Source organism: Corvus moneduloides, chromosome 7 (genome assembly GCF_009650955.1).
Source record: "Corvus moneduloides isolate bCorMon1 chromosome 7, bCorMon1.pri, whole genome shotgun sequence".
In the NCBI taxonomy this organism is placed as follows: Eukaryota; Metazoa; Chordata; class Aves; order Passeriformes; family Corvidae; genus Corvus; species Corvus moneduloides.
In genome coordinates this window covers 15,813,487-15,830,972 of record NC_045482.1, presented here as the reverse complement: position 1 = coordinate 15,830,972, position 17,486 = coordinate 15,813,487, and the positions used below count along the sequence as shown (strand labels likewise).

The 17,486-nt window shown below is 35.8% G+C and overlaps 1 protein-coding gene across 9 annotated transcripts in view; it reads right to left on the bottom strand.

Annotated features, from left to right (window-relative positions):
- Window positions 1-17,486, bottom strand: part of ZNF385B (zinc finger protein 385B) — a 165,441-nt gene that overhangs the window by 21,684 nt on the left and 126,271 nt on the right. For all 9 annotated transcript variants that reach the window (XM_032114890.1, XM_032114889.1, XM_032114888.1 and 6 more), the window contains 2 exons: window positions 16,712-16,822; window positions 3,638-3,800 (listed from right to left, as the gene is read on the bottom strand). In XM_032114890.1, coding sequence (XP_031970781.1) covers window positions 3,638-3,800; window positions 16,712-16,822 — 274 coding nt within the window. The remainder of the gene's footprint in view (window positions 1-3,637; window positions 3,801-16,711; window positions 16,823-17,486) is intronic.

Sequence of the window (17,486 nt, the reverse complement as noted above, 5' to 3'; positions counted from 1 at the left end):
CAAATACCTATCAGGACAGGCAGAGATGGCCCAGCTAGAGTAGGAGAACAGAAACCTTGTCACACAATCTGTAGAGATCTTTTCCTGTCTCCAGAGTGAACATGGTAGGATGGTGGTATTTACAAGTACCAATAAACAAGTATTTTCTGAACGGCAAGGAGCTGTGAGCTTAGACAATGAGATCACATAGTAGCCTAACAAAGTAGGAGTACAAACTTTTCAATTAAACCCATTGATATCCACTTACCTGAGGTTGCAGCCACTTGCACCATTCCTGCACTATGGCTTTATCCTTATATGTTTGCATCAATTTACAAAATCCAAGTCACACTGTATTATTAACATTAGCAGGGAAGAACACCCTCACAATGTGGACATTGTCACGCTCAGACCACAGTCACCCCTTTCCATTTGGCCAAGACCACTTTTCTCTGCAGGAGCCCATGTTCTTCTAGAAACATCCCAAAAAACCTTAAAGATTAATTTAACTTTTGTAGCTCTACCAGCAGCCACATTTCTCAAGCTGAAAGGAACAGCTTTTGAGAGACCACTGCATCATAAATTTTGAAAAATAAGGACTGGATGAATTAGTGTTTTGCCTTTGGTAGATTCATCACTAGCTGAGCTAACAGTGAAATTATTGTTCCTGTTAGTACTATAGTGGTGACTTCTGACATATAAGTGTTTTGGACTTCATGCTATGTCTGACCCAAAGAACACATGGCTCTGTAGCAAACTTAACCTGACATTTTAGTTCAAGATATGACAACTGTTCTGTCTGGTGAGCTCCAAATCATTCATCATTATCTCATTCAAAATGACAGTACATCAGAAAGGGTGCTACTCATGCCTGTTCTGTCTCTTTATTAGCAGATCTACGTAAGAGAATAACTGCAGTTTATCAGTTTACTGTAATGCTCCCTACCCTTTCTGCACTAATACCCATGGAAATAGAGCAGGTAACAAAAGATCACAAGACCTTAAAACTGCCTTCTCTGTATAGCTTCTATTTCTACTCTCCCATACAGAAGAAAAGGACACCAGAAATTATTTACTGCTTAATGAACGTTTCTCAGGAACTCTCCAAAGTACAATGGCTGAACAGCAGCTTCCCAAGTGGTGGAATTTAATTCTCTTCCTTGATTTCATTTAGTTTATGTGCATCTAATGCAATTTTTTCAGACCTACAACACACATACACACTTTCAGATTCCCCATCCTGAAGGCAGAGTCCCTGGTCAGCCAGCAGGTCAAGCAAAACAGAGATCATATGGCAGCATCTTTCAGGATGGACCATAAGTTAGGACTTCTCATCTACATAGGTGCCAATTTTCATCAAATTTATAGGATTTAAAGGACTAATTTATAGGATTAAAATCTCTTAATCTCTCTTTTTTTTTTTTATTTTTGGACAGTAGGCAATACAGTCAAAATTGTGAAGACACAGCCAGAAAATAACAAAGACAGGAATAGATGATATGACCATAAGTCTCATTTCCTCTGGAAATCAGGATGAAAAAAAGACCACAAATACAAACATAAACTGAAATTCTTAGCATTGGAGATCTAAGGAAAATAAAAACATTCCTAGAAAGTTAATATATAGTACTAATGCATTTCTCAGAGAATGAGAGCTGTGTCAAAAGATTCAGAAAAAGATTGTGTAAATTAATCTGCTCCAAAGCAAAAAAAATTAAAAAAAAAAAAAAAAAAAAAAAAAAAATCCCCAATATCAACTTAATGACTGCTTTAGTTGCAATAAGCATTATGGTAAGAAATGAAACATAAGGTAAAGAATCGATATAGTATCTGTAAGGGAAACTTTAGCTGAACAAAACTATGGTTTGTTCCAAGTCTGGCAAAACCCCCAATCTTCAAGATGTTCACCATCTCTGTGACCAGCTTTCCCTACAAATACGGAGAATTTTCTCCAAGTTTGGGTTTTTTCCTCCCAAACATCCCATCCTCAGTCTCCTGTACAGCAGTAAGGGGCTCTGAGGAGCCTACTCTCCACAGAGAATCCCACAGTTCTCCTGATGGGAAGAAAGTGTTCAACTAAATTGCCACTGGGATTTATTTTTAATGTACAAACAGTTGCAGTGGTATAATCCAAAAGACAGATGGTAATCTGTCTAATTTGTATAGAGTAATTAACAGCATAAAACAACACCCTGTCAAAACAGGGCAATTAGAAAAAATATCAAGAGCAGGTTTCCCTTTTGATTGGTTGTATTATTTTATCAAAAACTGAATGTAGATTTTAGATACACTGCAGAGGAAAGGAAAGAAGAATTCATTTAATTCGGACCTCATAGTCTGGCAAAGGAAACACAAGACAGTTCCAGACCTGTGGAAGAGATGATGGAGTTTGTACAAGATAATGAAACTTGTTATCTGGACCTCAACTTTTGGCATCGGAGAGGGAGGGCATTATACAATTACATTATCACAGATGAATTCTTATCATGTTAAATCCTCTAAAGTCTTAACAGATACTCTACTTCAGCAGTTGTATGAGTTCTTACCATGCACATGTGGGGCAGTAAGCTATCTTAAATAAAGCTATTTTTGATATTTCAGAGAGTAAAATATTTATCAAATATTTTAAATCTCTTCCTGTTCAGTAGTCCACTTTATATTTAGATCAATGGCAGACTGCTACGGTTTTATAGTAGCAGGGCTTGTTTACCTAAAGATGCTACTTGGGTTTAGCTCATCTCTCTCAAAACCAAAATGTGATTTTCTAGATAAATCAACCCAAAATTTGGCATCCATTGTCATTGTTAAGGACTAAAGATAGTTTTGATGCTGCTGTGAAAAGAGCAGGATGACAAATAATCACAAATACCTTTTTTGAGTTGGGATATTTTTTTTGGTTCTGCACATGTCTAAAAACTGTGTTATTCACCTCACAGCACCCGAGTCAAGATCAGCTGTGGTGAAGAGGATAATAAATGGCTCCCTAACAGAAGCAAATTTATCAGCAGTAGTCTACTGGACTGACAGTTGGGTAGTCCACAGTAGGGGCCTTCTCCTGAATAACACTGTCAGCGAGTTCATAAAGTCTCCTGTTTCATTCAGTAATACAATACTGACAGAGCAGAAACTCAAGCAACTTCACTGCTATTAGTGTTGCTGATCTTCCTCAGATTACTAATCTGAAGGGTAAAAAAAAAAAAAAAAAAAGGCGATGTTGAAGCACTAATGAGCTGTGAAAGTCAGGAAATACGAGGGCCACAAGGCTTCACATTTCTGTAGGTGTGTTTTCCAATTAGAGCAACACTGTCTTATTCAGAAAGGAAAAATTTCTTACAAAGGTTTCCTGTGCTTCAGCCAAATACATAACCTCATACTTCACCACATCCATCCACTATGGCCATAAGAACATCCATACTTTCTAAGAGTAAATTTCATAGGTTTAAGAAAAATACACTTTAGCATTCAGAGGCACCAGTTTTTTCACAGATGTGAAAAAGCAATTTGAGAGTATCAAACCAAATCAATTCTGTACAAGAAAGCATAGCAAACAGTTTAGAAAAGACAAGTTACGGATCACTATCATGCAACCAAATTCTCTCATACAAACACAAAAAAAGGAGAAAGCAAAGGATCTATAGAACAAAAAGTTTCCATTGACCTGATTTGTCAGAGATGTTGGCTGTGACTGGCGTGGTGGAGCAGCCCGTGTTAACCTTTGCGCTGTCCTTGGAAGAACCAGCTTTGGGTTTGCTTTTCGTTGCCTCTAGTGCTTTGACCTTCTTGGCATGTTTACTTCCTTTGTAGTGGGCCTCGGCCTGGCTCTACAAAGGAGAACAAATCAGGCTCACTTTTTTTTGCACTTGTATATAATACAATGGATGACAAGGCAGAAAAGTGACACTTTCAATAGTAGGCACCGTATTATTCCACCTAAAAATTTTTAATAGCTTTATACTAACAGTTTTCATGGATGTAAGTTCTTATATACTCAAATGACATGATTTTAATGAATATTGCATGTTTTCAGTAACTTGGAAAAACAGGCTTCGAGATTACATAGAGCTCTGTCACTCCTAATGTAATTCTTTACTTCTATGGTGCTTAAAGATTTAAAGGACTATATAAATGTAAACACATCCAATTCAGAAAAATGCTACTCAATTTTCATGTAGCATTCCTTAGTCTTTATTGCTTGCAGTTAGAAAGATGAACCGTGCTGTAACATGATTAAATAATCCATTTTTCCTTCTGTTTGATCTAGTACAAATGCCATAAAATACTTTCACCTTCGCACTAACAGCAACTGAAACAACTGAAAATTGAAAAAGTATGACTTTTCTATTAGATCAAGCAAGAAGGGTTAAAATGAGGAAATACCATACCTGTAAACTTCAGTAGACCCAAGTACAACACAGAAAACTAAATACTTGTCAGTCTTGATTGCTTTATAAATTGCCTTGAATATTATTTTTCAAATACTAAGAAAATTGGAACCTGAAGGACAGGGAGAATAGAAGCTTTTTTAAATTATTATTATTTATTTTGGCTGGAGTTTATATATAATATACTCTTCCTAATCTGCCCAAAGAGAACAGTAGAAATATGTACTGAGATGTTTACTTCACCTTTGTCTTAAAACTATCTTCAGAAACTACGTCAGTGTTTTTCAAGTTGCACAGGTAAAGCTAGACACATAAATATCTGCCCATTTTTTTCAGTGCTATTGAGCCCCCTTCATTGTTCCTCACTCTATATAATCAGATGCCTTGACAAATCAGGCCACTTTGTTAGAAGCAAAACTAAGGAACTACATACTTAATACAAAACTTCAAAGCTTGGAAATTTCAGCTAATGAATTTAAGCGTTTTTATTGACTTCTTAATGAATTAATTTACCAAATAATGGCCAAGAAAAAAGTCCCATCCAAACCAGGTTTTTTTCATTAGACTGTACTATTCAGCAATAGCTTTGCATTATTAATATTTCCAAACACAGTTTTAAAACATTATTTCACTATAAACATTATACCACTAGGTGCCTCTATTGAAGGTTACATATTAACCACAGAAGTTAATATTGTTGTTTACTTCAATTTAAAACACTCAGAGAAAGCATGCTTCTTGTAAGCACATCTTGGAACCTGGCATATAAAACATCAGTGCAAGTAAACTTTCACTCTGTTCATGCAAAACCACATTCATTCTCTCTTGTCAATCAATTATCAACTATTTTATTTAGTTCACTGTTAAATGAAGCGAGCCATGAAACAAGTCACATGCTTTCTACAGAGAGCAACTATAATATCTAAGATGCTTGAACTCCATAAAGAGTGCTGCCATAAGGAGGAAAACTGTTTTAAGATCAGCAGAAATGGGCATTACAATACAGTCACCTTGGGACAGCATGTAATAACAGCTTTATCATATGACAGAGTAGAAGTGAAGAGTAGAAACAGCTGGAGCGGGCAAAAGAACAGACAGCATGTTGGAGTCCTCACACAAGTTATTGGCACTGTTAAACTGATGGAGAACTGTTGCTAAAACAGAGGAGTGAAGTTCTTATACACCAGAACTTCTTAAATGATTATACACCTTGTGAAACACAGTGCTTTCCACTTCAGAAGGACAGTGTATGTCCTTGTGGGTGCACCTTTCCTTTCACAGGAGATTTCAGTAAGCAAGCATTCAGTAAGAAAGGCTGCTAGATTAGTTTTATTTTGAATTCCTCTGAAAGTGAGGTATTTTTAAAAAACTTTATTATAAAAACAGTGAAGAGTTTACTCATCAATTGCTATTAAAATATTTCTTGATTTTAAAACCTTTGAAATATTAACACGCATACAAACACAATTTAAGGACTGTAAAAAAACAACTAACCAGCTATACCACTAGTACTATGTGCACTACTTAAAGGGACACTTGTCAACTTCTGGGTTGGATCTCTTCAGTTCTGAATATGGGCAGAGGAGCATAGTCCTGTTTGTGCCCTGTTAAGCCAATGTGCCTTATGAGGCACAGGAGTCTTGCCCTGTCTCCCTCCACCTTTGCTGGGTTTTATCCATTTCTCTTAAGCTTTGCAGTTGTGACATGATGCACTAGAAGGGGTATTTTCCACCAACAAAATTCAATAAACTATTCACATGTTACAGTGTACAAAAAGTGGAGCTAAGAATTGGGGTGAATATATACCCTTTCCATTCCAATACTTTTAACTTTAAATAATAGCAAGTACAAGATTTTCCACTCGAGCATCCTCAAGTTGATGATGTCCCTTTAAATATTTGAACTCTATGCTCTGCGCATATGTGTGCTGTTGGTAGGATCATATGCTGCCTGAGGCCAAAGCTATGACATAAGAGACATAAATGCACTCAAGAGAAAGACTTAGTAAGTCAATTCCTTGATAATAAGCCTTTCTGCTGATATTTGCAATAATAATGCCTGCAATATCAGTAATAACCTACTACAGTCTTTGATTCCCTTCATTCAATCCTCATATAGTATACATGAGACCTGTTGAGAACAAACAAGCCCAGGCAGAATTAAAATTAAGATTTCCATAACAACAAGCGAAGCTTCATGGAAACATGGTGAATTGACTAATTTTTAAGTTTTCTAATTATTATAATCTATGAAATTCATAGTTTTACATTATAAGGCCAAAAAGCATTGCTATGACCAATCTAAGTAGGGTTTTTGGAAATGCCAGCCTTCCTCAATACTATTCAAACCAGACCACATTCCTTTGAATGGGGGGGAAATTCTCCAGGTTTGATTTTAAAGTAGTTAGGGGATGCAAAATCTACCTTTAAAAAATTGTTTCAGTGCCTCACTTTGTCAGTTAAGTACATACAGTTTATTTCTGTAACGATTTTGTCAAGTTTCAATTCCAGGGGCTGGAGATTGTCAAACCTTTGGGTTTTAGGCTTTTTCAACTCATCTCTGTTCTGTGAATAGAAACGCAGATACTCTTTCCAAGCATGAAGTTAGAGGAGTATTAAAGTATTGAAGAAATGTTCCCTAACCACATAAGCACTACTTTCTAGTCTTTTCAGATACGCTCGAAGTTCAGAGTTTGTTTTTTATCCACTGTGGGATAAATCATTTGATTCAGCTGCCTTTTGGTAACTGAAATGCTGTATCACCATGTTACATAAACCCTTGGAGTTTTCTGGAGTCACAGCAAGCAAAAGAGGGAAGGGCAGCTGAGGCAATCTGAAATTGGAACTCAAGTTCTGATTATTACTGATAGGAATTACTGTGATTATTAATTTCCTGATCATTAATAACTCTAATTTTATAAAATATTTGCAAAAGCACCATATTAAAGACAAACATATTTGTTCCAAGTCTCACTTAAAACTTGCTTATGACACAAATACAGAAGTAGAGCAGAGGTTATGAGCTTTTTAGACAATATCATTGAAATACTAAACTTATCTTTGAAATAAGCCATAGTACGTAAAATTGTCATTTTTAGTTAAGGCAGGGAGCTGAAAATTTATTTTCATTTGCTCTGGTAATCCAGAGGAAGTTGTGTACACATAGGGTTCAAAAGTCATGTGCATAAAAGGAAGATACTTTACCAATTTTAATATAAACCCTCAATAAAATACAAAATTATCTCAAGAGTAAATATCTTAGGGATACAATATTTTAAATGGATACTGAGGGTACTTTTTGATCATCTTTAAGTACAAATAATTCATGCAAATTCTGTGTCAGCAAAACAATATTTGAGAAAATAAAAAAATTAGGAAAAACCAAAATGAAAATCTGTTACCTCAGAATATCTTTTTATACTCATGTACTATAATCATTTTAATTGCAAAATACTTTATTCCAGTGTATAAAGCTGCATTTACTGTCGGGATTAATTCATTCTACAGTAAAATAATTTATCTGTGCCACAATTCAATATTGTTTAAATATTTATTTTTCATTTCAAAAAGATTAAGTTTCATCTATTTCTTACACAGTCGATATTAAATGTCGCCATTGAATTATCATTATTACAATTTTTAAATTAAATGCATACTAGGTTAAGGCGGACAGTTTTGAGAAAGGGGTATAATAAAGTATTTCTATGAAAGAACTCCTTAACTGAAAGGAAAGCCTGATTTTCAACTGAATCGAAAACTGACTGTGGCCTATTAGCATGATATTTATCCATTGCAATACTTTAAAAAAGAACCTGCCTACTTATTAGACAGCATGGAAAGTCACCAGGTACTGGCTAGTAGGTTTAATGAACAGGAGAAGCTTTAAACTGCCATAAATGGGACATTATGAATCGAAATGCAAAAAATACCTTTGTACTGACAGGCCAAATTCTACAGAAGTGTTTATGCATTTGTCTGGCATTACTTTTTGATCAATGGGATGTGTATCTTATGAAATTAAAAACTACATCTACATATTTGTAAGACCATGGCTTAGTGAATAGCTGTATTTTAAATTAAGTTGCAAATAATTAAGAATATAATTGACAGACAAATAATTATGCAATTTTTTTCCCATAATTTTTCTAATTTATACACCTTAAAATTTATACACCTTAGTTCTATCCACAGTCTTCTAGTACCAATTAAAAACCCCCAACCAATCAAACCTCATGAATGTTTTAATTTTAAGAAAGCCTCTATGTTATAAGGATTAATGACTTGGCTGTAAGAAAGGATAGCTTTTCTGCTGTTAAAAATGATCCAAATGTGGTATTTTATTTAAAATCTACATTTAATTGCTACTTTCAACTACAAATTATTAAGTTTGAAATCTAACTAGGATGTTAAACTGTAAGACTACAAACAATACATATACAAAAGCCTTATATACTAGACTGCATTTAATGAAACATCAACGATTTAAATTATCTCCTATATGTAAATATGCCTTTGAAAACAAATGTGAATGTCATTAGCATATTGTAGCACTTAAAACAACCTCAGTAGCTTTACTTTGTAGAAAGTTAAAAGTGTTTATAAATCTGCAGGTATCAAAAGATCTAGATAACCAGGAAACACATAGATCATATGGATTCACTGACAGCAGTATTACCTTTAAGAAAACTTTGAACTACAGGCAAGACTGCAGTACAAAAGATAACAGATATTCCCCATCAGGAGCAGTGACTGACAGTGTTTTTGGAATCCACAGGATTCATTTTGACAGCTGACAAGTGACAGCATTTTAGAATCTACTTGCTATGTGAACGACTAATTAACTGAATTTATTGCTACGCAAAGACACATTAACCTGATGAAAGGCTTGAGTAAGTCTCAAGGTTCAGTGCGTATGTGTGTGAGATCAAGATTTTTTACAGGTTTATTCAAGATCAGCTGAAGTAGGCCTTCATTAGGTCTTCATGGAAATAAGACAACTGTATACCATCAACCCTTCAAGATGAATGCTTGAATCTGCTACCACATTATCCAGTCTGGCAATTAACATATACAATTAAATGTACATAGATCTGCATGGGCAGAAAGAAGGAGAAATGCAGAAATAAAGGGAGACTCTGACGCATCCACATGGGAAATGTAGGTTCAAATTTTGAGCTGCACAATGTTAGGCGAGTGCCACAACTAAATGGAACTGAACATGGTGGCTCACAACTCCTATTTCTTCTCACTTGCTACTGCACCTTCATAAAGCAGGAATTCCACCCTGGAGGGCAAATTCAGCAATTCTAGCTCTAACAGGCTGCCTGATTAAGTGGTGGAATCACTATCCCTGAAACTGTTCAAAAGCCATCTGGGTGTGGCACTTGGGGATATGGTTTAGTGGTGAACACGGTGATGGCTGGATTTGATTATCTTAGAGGTCTTTATCACCCTCAGTGATTCTATGTTCTATCTCAAATCCTGTGTTCATTTGGTGTCAATACAACTGGTAATCTCTGATGAAAAATATTTTGTTGAAAATACCACAAAAGCTTCTGCCAGTAACAGTTCAACCACAGAAAATGAACAGCTGAAAGACTGAACAGATATATAATAATTGTGAAAACTTCTGTTATGGAGTAGCAATAAAGATGAATATTTTCCTGCATAGCACAAAAAATTTTTACATAAATTCAAGCTAAAAAAAAAAAAAATTAACATATCCTAAATATAGTCAGAACTTAATATTGTAGAAAGAACACCTCTCAACACCTGTGTTCCTGCCCACTTTTATACACCAAGTTGATTACAATGGCAGTGCTCCTGTTAGAGAAGGAAACTAAATGTGCAAACAGGAGGAGCAGAGAGGTATTTATGTCCGTAACATATTGTTATTTTAATTCACAGCAGATCTTAAACGATAAAACTCCCTTTCTTAATAGTAAGATGTCTACCAAATGTTTGATTGCATAGTTTACCTGTTAGAACCATTCTGTAAGAGTATGAGTATTTATTTGAGTATATAAATTATGAAGAATTTAGACTAGAATCATAACTCTAATAAAAATTACATGACATGATAAATTAGGAAGTAGTGTTGAAAAATAGAGTTTTATTTCATTTGCTATTAATAATAGATGTAATTGAAGAAATCTGCAAACCTGGCATGTTCATACATTTTTTACACCAAAGATATGCATTAGTTTTTCATTTCCATCCTTACAGATTTCTAAAACCTAATTACTCAGAATAGTAAGGTAGGTTATTATTGAAAAGAACACAGAAAAACCAAGGAGCTGTGAATATCAGCCATGTCATAAGAATTCAACTCATATTTTAAATACCTTAGCAAACTTAGTTAAAAGCTCCGTTAAATAGCTCTTATTTGAACAGAACTTTCATCATGTTATAGCCCTGTACCCTATAATCATGCGGTAGTTCTGTCATGTTGGAGCTAACAACTTTCATCATTTTGTCAGTTCTGTCTACAAAACAGAGAATTACCTTCACAAGTTCCTGAGATTTATGCTTTTAATTACCTCCTATCCGCTTCACTACCCTTCATACCCAGAGGATCAATATAATCTTATTTATAAGGAAAATGTAAAACCTTTGACTAAAGACAATGACAGTTCTGTAGATTTTTATGTGATGCTATTGATTATTTTGTTTATTATCTTTTTGACAGCATAAATAATTCATTTAAATTTGCAAAGTCAACTTTTGGTAATACTTGCCTAAACTTCAAAAATTTTCCTTCTGGCTTTTTCAAAAGATGAGCACTATCATCACATCATTTTTATTAGCTTTAAATACATTCAATAATAAGATGATCTTTATTGTCTCTTAATGCCAGGTTTTTACATCTGCTTTTCTGATCTGCCTACAAGGTGTTTCCTCCTGATTTTTGAAGTCACCTCCTGGTTTTTGAGGTAACTTGCTGTCATTACCCACACAGCAGCACACTGTGCAAACCCAAGTTTATTTTCAATCCAATTATACCCTATGAACAAGATGGTGCCTACCAGGCTGTACCACAACCAAAGACATTTCTATAAGAAACAGAAAATGTGCAAAGGGAAGCAGACACTTATTTGAGGCGTGATCAACAGATGATAAAATCTGTTTACAAAAAGAACACCACCAAACAAAAATCAGAACAATAATGCACGTGGAGTGCTGGCATCATGTATTTGCAAGTTTGGACTATAGAGAAGTCTGGCTGCTGGAAAAAGGGATTGGATTAGTACTGACATTACTGTATAGTGCCTAAGCTCCTAAAACTCTGTGGAGCATCACAGAATCATCTGGGTTGGAAAGAACCTTTAAGAACAAGTTCAAACGTTAATTCAGCACTGCCATGTTCACCACTAAAACATGTCCCTACACATCTTTTAAATACCTCCAGGGGATGGAGACTCCAGCTAAAACCATGTGTCACCTCCCTTCCCCCCTCCAAATGGAGGAACAAAAGGAAAAGATCATGGGTTGAGATAAGAACAATAAGAACAATTTAATGGAAGCAGCAATGAGATAAGAAGATGAGCAGTAAGAGCAACAATATTAAAAACAAAAGGTATTAAAAAAAGAAGCTCCCACTAATAAATAATACAGGCCTGCTCCATCCGCCACATTCATGTGAGTGGAAGGAACCCCTTCTTAAAGAGAGTCCCTTTTGCCCACTCCTAGCAACGATGTGAGGTGGTCTAGAACAATCCCGTGGTCATGGGGGATTGTCTAGAACAAACCCCATGGTCATGCCCCTCCCAGCTACTGCAAAACATTAGCCCTCTCCTGGGCAGAACCAGGACACTCACTCAAGATGATTCTTGTTTTTGCAAGAATGTCTGTAGTATATATAATTAATATCCCCATCCAAAAGTATGTAATTAATCCCAGAATTCTTAAAAGGAAGAAGAAAGTATTTTTTCAAAGGTTAAGCTAGATCTTTCACAGCATATCTTGCTTCCTCTTGTGGAATACAGTTACTCCCCTTGCTCTGGTGGCCTTCAAGTTACTGTAAAATCTGACTCACTATCACAATCTGTTCCATGGAGAGAATTCTTCCTCTTCTACTGCCTAAGTCTCTCATGGTAGTAAGTATGACTGAGTATTTTTCATTTTTTCTGAGCTGGATCATAACATAAGACTTGTAGCTTGAACTTCATTGACACATTAGTCACTGCTGCACTGGAGCACATGCTGTGTCATCACCATGAAGAAATTAAAAAGTAACATATTTACAGATAATTTGATACAAAGATGTAAACACCTGTGTTTATTCCAAAACACTGAAGCACATCCAACTGCAAGTGTTAATGGATAATGTTGCTTTTTTTCTTTTTTAAACTATTTTTAGAAAGAGTATGTTCCTCTGCATAACAGAATAAAGTTTATGCAGACTAGAGTAAGTATCTCATTAAGCATACTGTTTAATCAACCTCATTAACTATCAATCCTCATAACACTATCCTTCCTAAAATTGAGATTTCTACCCTAAATCAACTGCACTTGGCTCCTGGTATCTACTACCATTAAAAACCAGTTTAGGAAAGAGCCCTTTCCTCTATTCCCTCCTCACATTTTTTTTGCCCTTTCTCTAGTCCTATATTTTTATGCTTTTCCTCCTCACTGAATCCTGCTTCTCTCTCTCCTCTCTTCAAAATAAAAGAAAAAGAAAAAAAACGGAAAGAAAAGGAAATAAAAGTAAACCAGAAGGCAAACTGAATGAGTGGGGGTTCAGTTCCAGAGGCAGGCATCCCATGTAATTTGGCATGTCCTCAGGCGTCCTTTGTCAGCTAATCAGCCTGCTGGGGATGTCCCAGACACCTCAGATATCAAACAGCACGACACTTAGATTTAGGCACCTAATTCCACTCTGAAGTCCTTCAGGGGAATTTTATCTGTAAAAGTAGTATCAGCCTTATAGCAGTGATAACTGAGGTTGCTTCAACAACATTTTTTGCATGATCTACTTCAGATACTCTTGCTGGAACTCAAAGTTCAGGCTATTAAGACAACTTTAGTTTGCTCTTACTTCAGAGATGACATTTTATTTTTCTGTTTTGCAAGACTTTGGATCACCTCTTCCGTATTACAGTTTTTTTCTGGAGTTGACAGAGTTTGGAAGGGATGTTCAAACCAGTTGTATCAGAATTTATTAGCAGAAATAGACAACCTCCAATCTGAACAAAATGCAGCTAAAAATATTAGAAAGAGACAGACAGAGTATGATGGTGAATGTCTGTAAGTATGAGTCAAACCCTGTAATTTCTTTTTTTAGAAGAGGACATATCAGGTTAAGACTAGACAAAATTCTGAACCTGTACACAGAGGTTTTCTTCATGTTGTACGTTAAAAACTGAAGACTGGGAGATCTTGAAGAGTTCAGTTAGAAAATATTGTTCAAATTATAATATGGCAGAAGAAAAATCATTCTAGGAACTTTATTTTTGAAAATACAGATCCATCACTTCAACATATGTTTACTCCCACATTCAAGACAACCTATTTTTAAATATTTAAAATTTAAAATTTCCTCCCATCCCTGATCTTTCTTTTCCTGCAGGTAGCTGCAGATCCTTGCCTCTAAATCCCTGCCAGAATACGCTCACCAAAGCTAAACCTGCAGACTTACAAGCAAAAGAAACCCCAAACCTTTGCAATTCACTGTATTAATTTAGTAGGAGGTTTGACAACTATAAATTGACTAGTCTGACTTTTTTTTTTTTTTTTTGGTTTATTGATTCAGACCAGTGAGTGTCCACAGCACAAGGAAAAGATTGCAGGCAAGGAAACCAATTTTCTTCTCATAGATGAATACCCACTGCCTGTATGTTTCTTGTGCAATTGAGAAAACATCACCAGAATGAGGTACACTGAAGTTTTAATGAAGATTAGAAGTGTTTGCTGCTACTCAAAAGCATGTCACATGGTGGAACTGATTCTCTGAAAGATTCAGCAGTTACAAGGTTCACACATACCTGACTACCTTCTTCCCCAGTCAGCAAACAAAGGATGGATTGTAAAGATTATTCCACGCCCTGAGCATAATTTCACATTATTTTTGGTCCAAAGGGACCAAAAAGAAAAACATATGCAGAGTCCAGATTTTTATTTCTGCGCAGGAGCTTCAACAAGCTAAGAAAGAACTGTGAGTTTGCAGAGCTTGGTTGAAACTCCTCTAGCATTTCCTCAGTGAAACTATAACAATGCAGATTATGGGGGGGTGGGGAGGGGTGTCTATTTGGATAGGCAAGAACAACATCCAAATAAAAAAGATCTCACTCTCAGAAAAAAAGATGCAACACATGCTCAAATAAATAATTCTTAACGTCAAATGACTGAACCTGAAGAAGAGATTTAAAATCTTATGTACAGCTTCTCAGGAGAAGCTGAATAACCCAATGAAAGGCTAGAAAGCTTTTAAAATGAAGACTCATTCTCCAAATATTCATAGATGTTGAGGTTATGAAATATTTGTGAAACTTCGATTTATATCTGAGTATCTTCTGGTATTCGTTACACTGCTAGAACCTTAGCACTTTCCAAAATCAAATTTCTATGTTGTTTGTGAATGTCCTGGTAAACTAAACTGCTGTAGAAAGTAAGGTGCTGCATTTCAGCATGTAAAATATCACAGCCATGGTGCTTCATCCTTTCTTACAACCATTCATCACAAAAGGATGATGATATTTTCTAGTAACTACAACCGAATATATTCACTAAATTTAGGAGGGAAGAGCACACCACCCTATTGAATACATCTGGCCCAGAAGAAGCAGCATGACTATAATTGGCCATGCTTTTTGTGATGCCACTATTTAAAGCAGAATATGATATGCATTTTGTTCTACTTTGTAAGTCAAGGAAAAATTGCTTGGTTGACAGGTGTACAAAATGATAAACATTTCAGCTTTTTTTTTGTTTATTTGTTTCAAGCCACTCAATTGTGATTCAATTTGTCTGCCTGAAGTGCTGTTTCTCCACCTGAATGTCAGCACAGACAAAGTGAGTGACTCCTCTGGGGACAGGATCCATCATCAGAGGGACCCCGACCTCAAGAGGAGACAGAAGAGTAAGGACAGCCTGAACTGCCTCACTGGTGATGGAGTAAGATCCAGCTCAGAAGCAGGATCCATGAAGCCAAAGGAAATTTAAAAAAATGTTATTGGTTCCTTGATTTGATCAGTAAAAGTAGATACCTGGATCAAGGATCAGAGCATAAAGATTTTTTTTTTTCCCCCCTTAAATCTTAACCTTAAAGTAGAAAGACAAGCAAACTAAATTTAAAATAATGACTTTTGAGATCAGTTAACTAAGCAGATATTGCCACTTCAAAGGAAGTTTAATAAGCTTGTCAAATGATGACAGATTTAGAAATCAAATTGAAGCTAAGATGGCACTGCTTCAAAATCCTTACCAGCCTAGACACGAAAGCCATACTGGGGAAAACACTTTATGAGACATTTTTCAAAGTGCAGTTTTAGAGGCAGAGAAAACCAGGGTAATGGGTATAGGTGCTTTACTGCAAATCTCAAGGAGCACAAAATAGTCAGAGGCTTTGAGGGGGTGCCTGCCATCTATTTCTGAGACCAAAATTATGACAGAAAAATATATAATATTAACATATCACTTAGGGATCTATTCTTGCCCTCAAGATAAAACCAAAAATCTGGGAATTTGGGTTTATTTTTATTAATGTAATGACATTATTAAGTAGTCTCCAAGAACAAATACACATTCTTAAACTTTCAAAGGTCATAATTTTCTTAGATATAGTTTCCTTGAATTTCTTTTGGTTTCTTTGGGTACTCTTTTGTAATGGTTTTTTTAAATTAACCTTCAGAAAACAGTTTCTTTGAATTTCTCACTCAAGATGACAGGTAGAACTGTTTATATTTATTATGAATGAAAGTTATTGGAAGAGTGACTTTATTGAGAAATTGAAAGACATATCAGCAAGGATGTACAAACAAGAAAAAGCTATCTCTTCTGGAAGAAAAGCAAATATGACCTGGAGAACTCGCTGGGAAGGTTTTCTGCTTCACCTCCTTTTTTTAAAAAAAACCAACTCAGACAAACATTTATTTTTGCAATACTTCTTGAAGGTTACTGTACCGTCAAATGGGATCTCACCAATGGACTTGGCAGTGGCTATTGTGCCAGAGCTATCCAAGAAAATTAAGTATTCATGCTCTATGGACTCCTGCCTCTGAGTGGACAAAACAGCAACCCATCAGGCTGAGCAGAATGTAGGCAGAATGAGTCATTTGAGGAAAAGAAGTTTAGGTTAATTATACCTAATGCAACAAAACAAAAAAAAAAGGAAGGAACATAGGCAATACTCACATCAGAGTTAAAGCGAAGCTGGCAGACATTACAGGAAATTATTTGTTTCTTCTTTGGGGGAATGGACACTCCAAAAGTATGGTTTATGACTGCTTTTTGCACAGGATCCATCTGGAGAACAAACAATAATCAATTTACAACTTTTCAGGGCAATAAAAAGTACAGAAGAAAAATCAAAAAAAATAACACTTCCAGCAGAAAGCTCTTTTCTTTTCTTTTTGGAGATAAACAGGAGAAATAAGATCTGAGCACTCACAATAATTAGATTTAACACAGGTTAGGGAATTGGTTAACACAGGTTAGGAAATGCCAAAGCTGATGAAGAAAAGGCAGCTTCATTGTTGCTGTCATCCCCAGGTTATTAAATAGATCCTTCCCCAACCCCGCACATCCTGTGGGCTGCAGGGCCCCCCAACCACAGCTGAATTGCAAAGAGCTCCCTGAAAGCCCTCCCCTATCACCACTGACCCAACAGACATACTACAGAAGCCACTTCTGCACTCTGACAAGTCACTGTCGTTTATTTCTACATGTTTTCCTTTCAGTGATAAATATTAGCATTTATTTGTAAAATATTCTCTCCTGGAGATCTCTTTGTGAAAGGAGGTCCTTTGCAGGCTCCATTACAAATACCATTTGCTGGGAAAAGAGGTTGCAATCCCCAAACATTTCCATGCAGAACTGATGAGTGACAGAACCCACGGGAAGGCTGAAGTTCAGAGGAACATGAAGGGAGTGTTTGTACCAGGAAAGTTAGCATGCTTCAGAAAACATT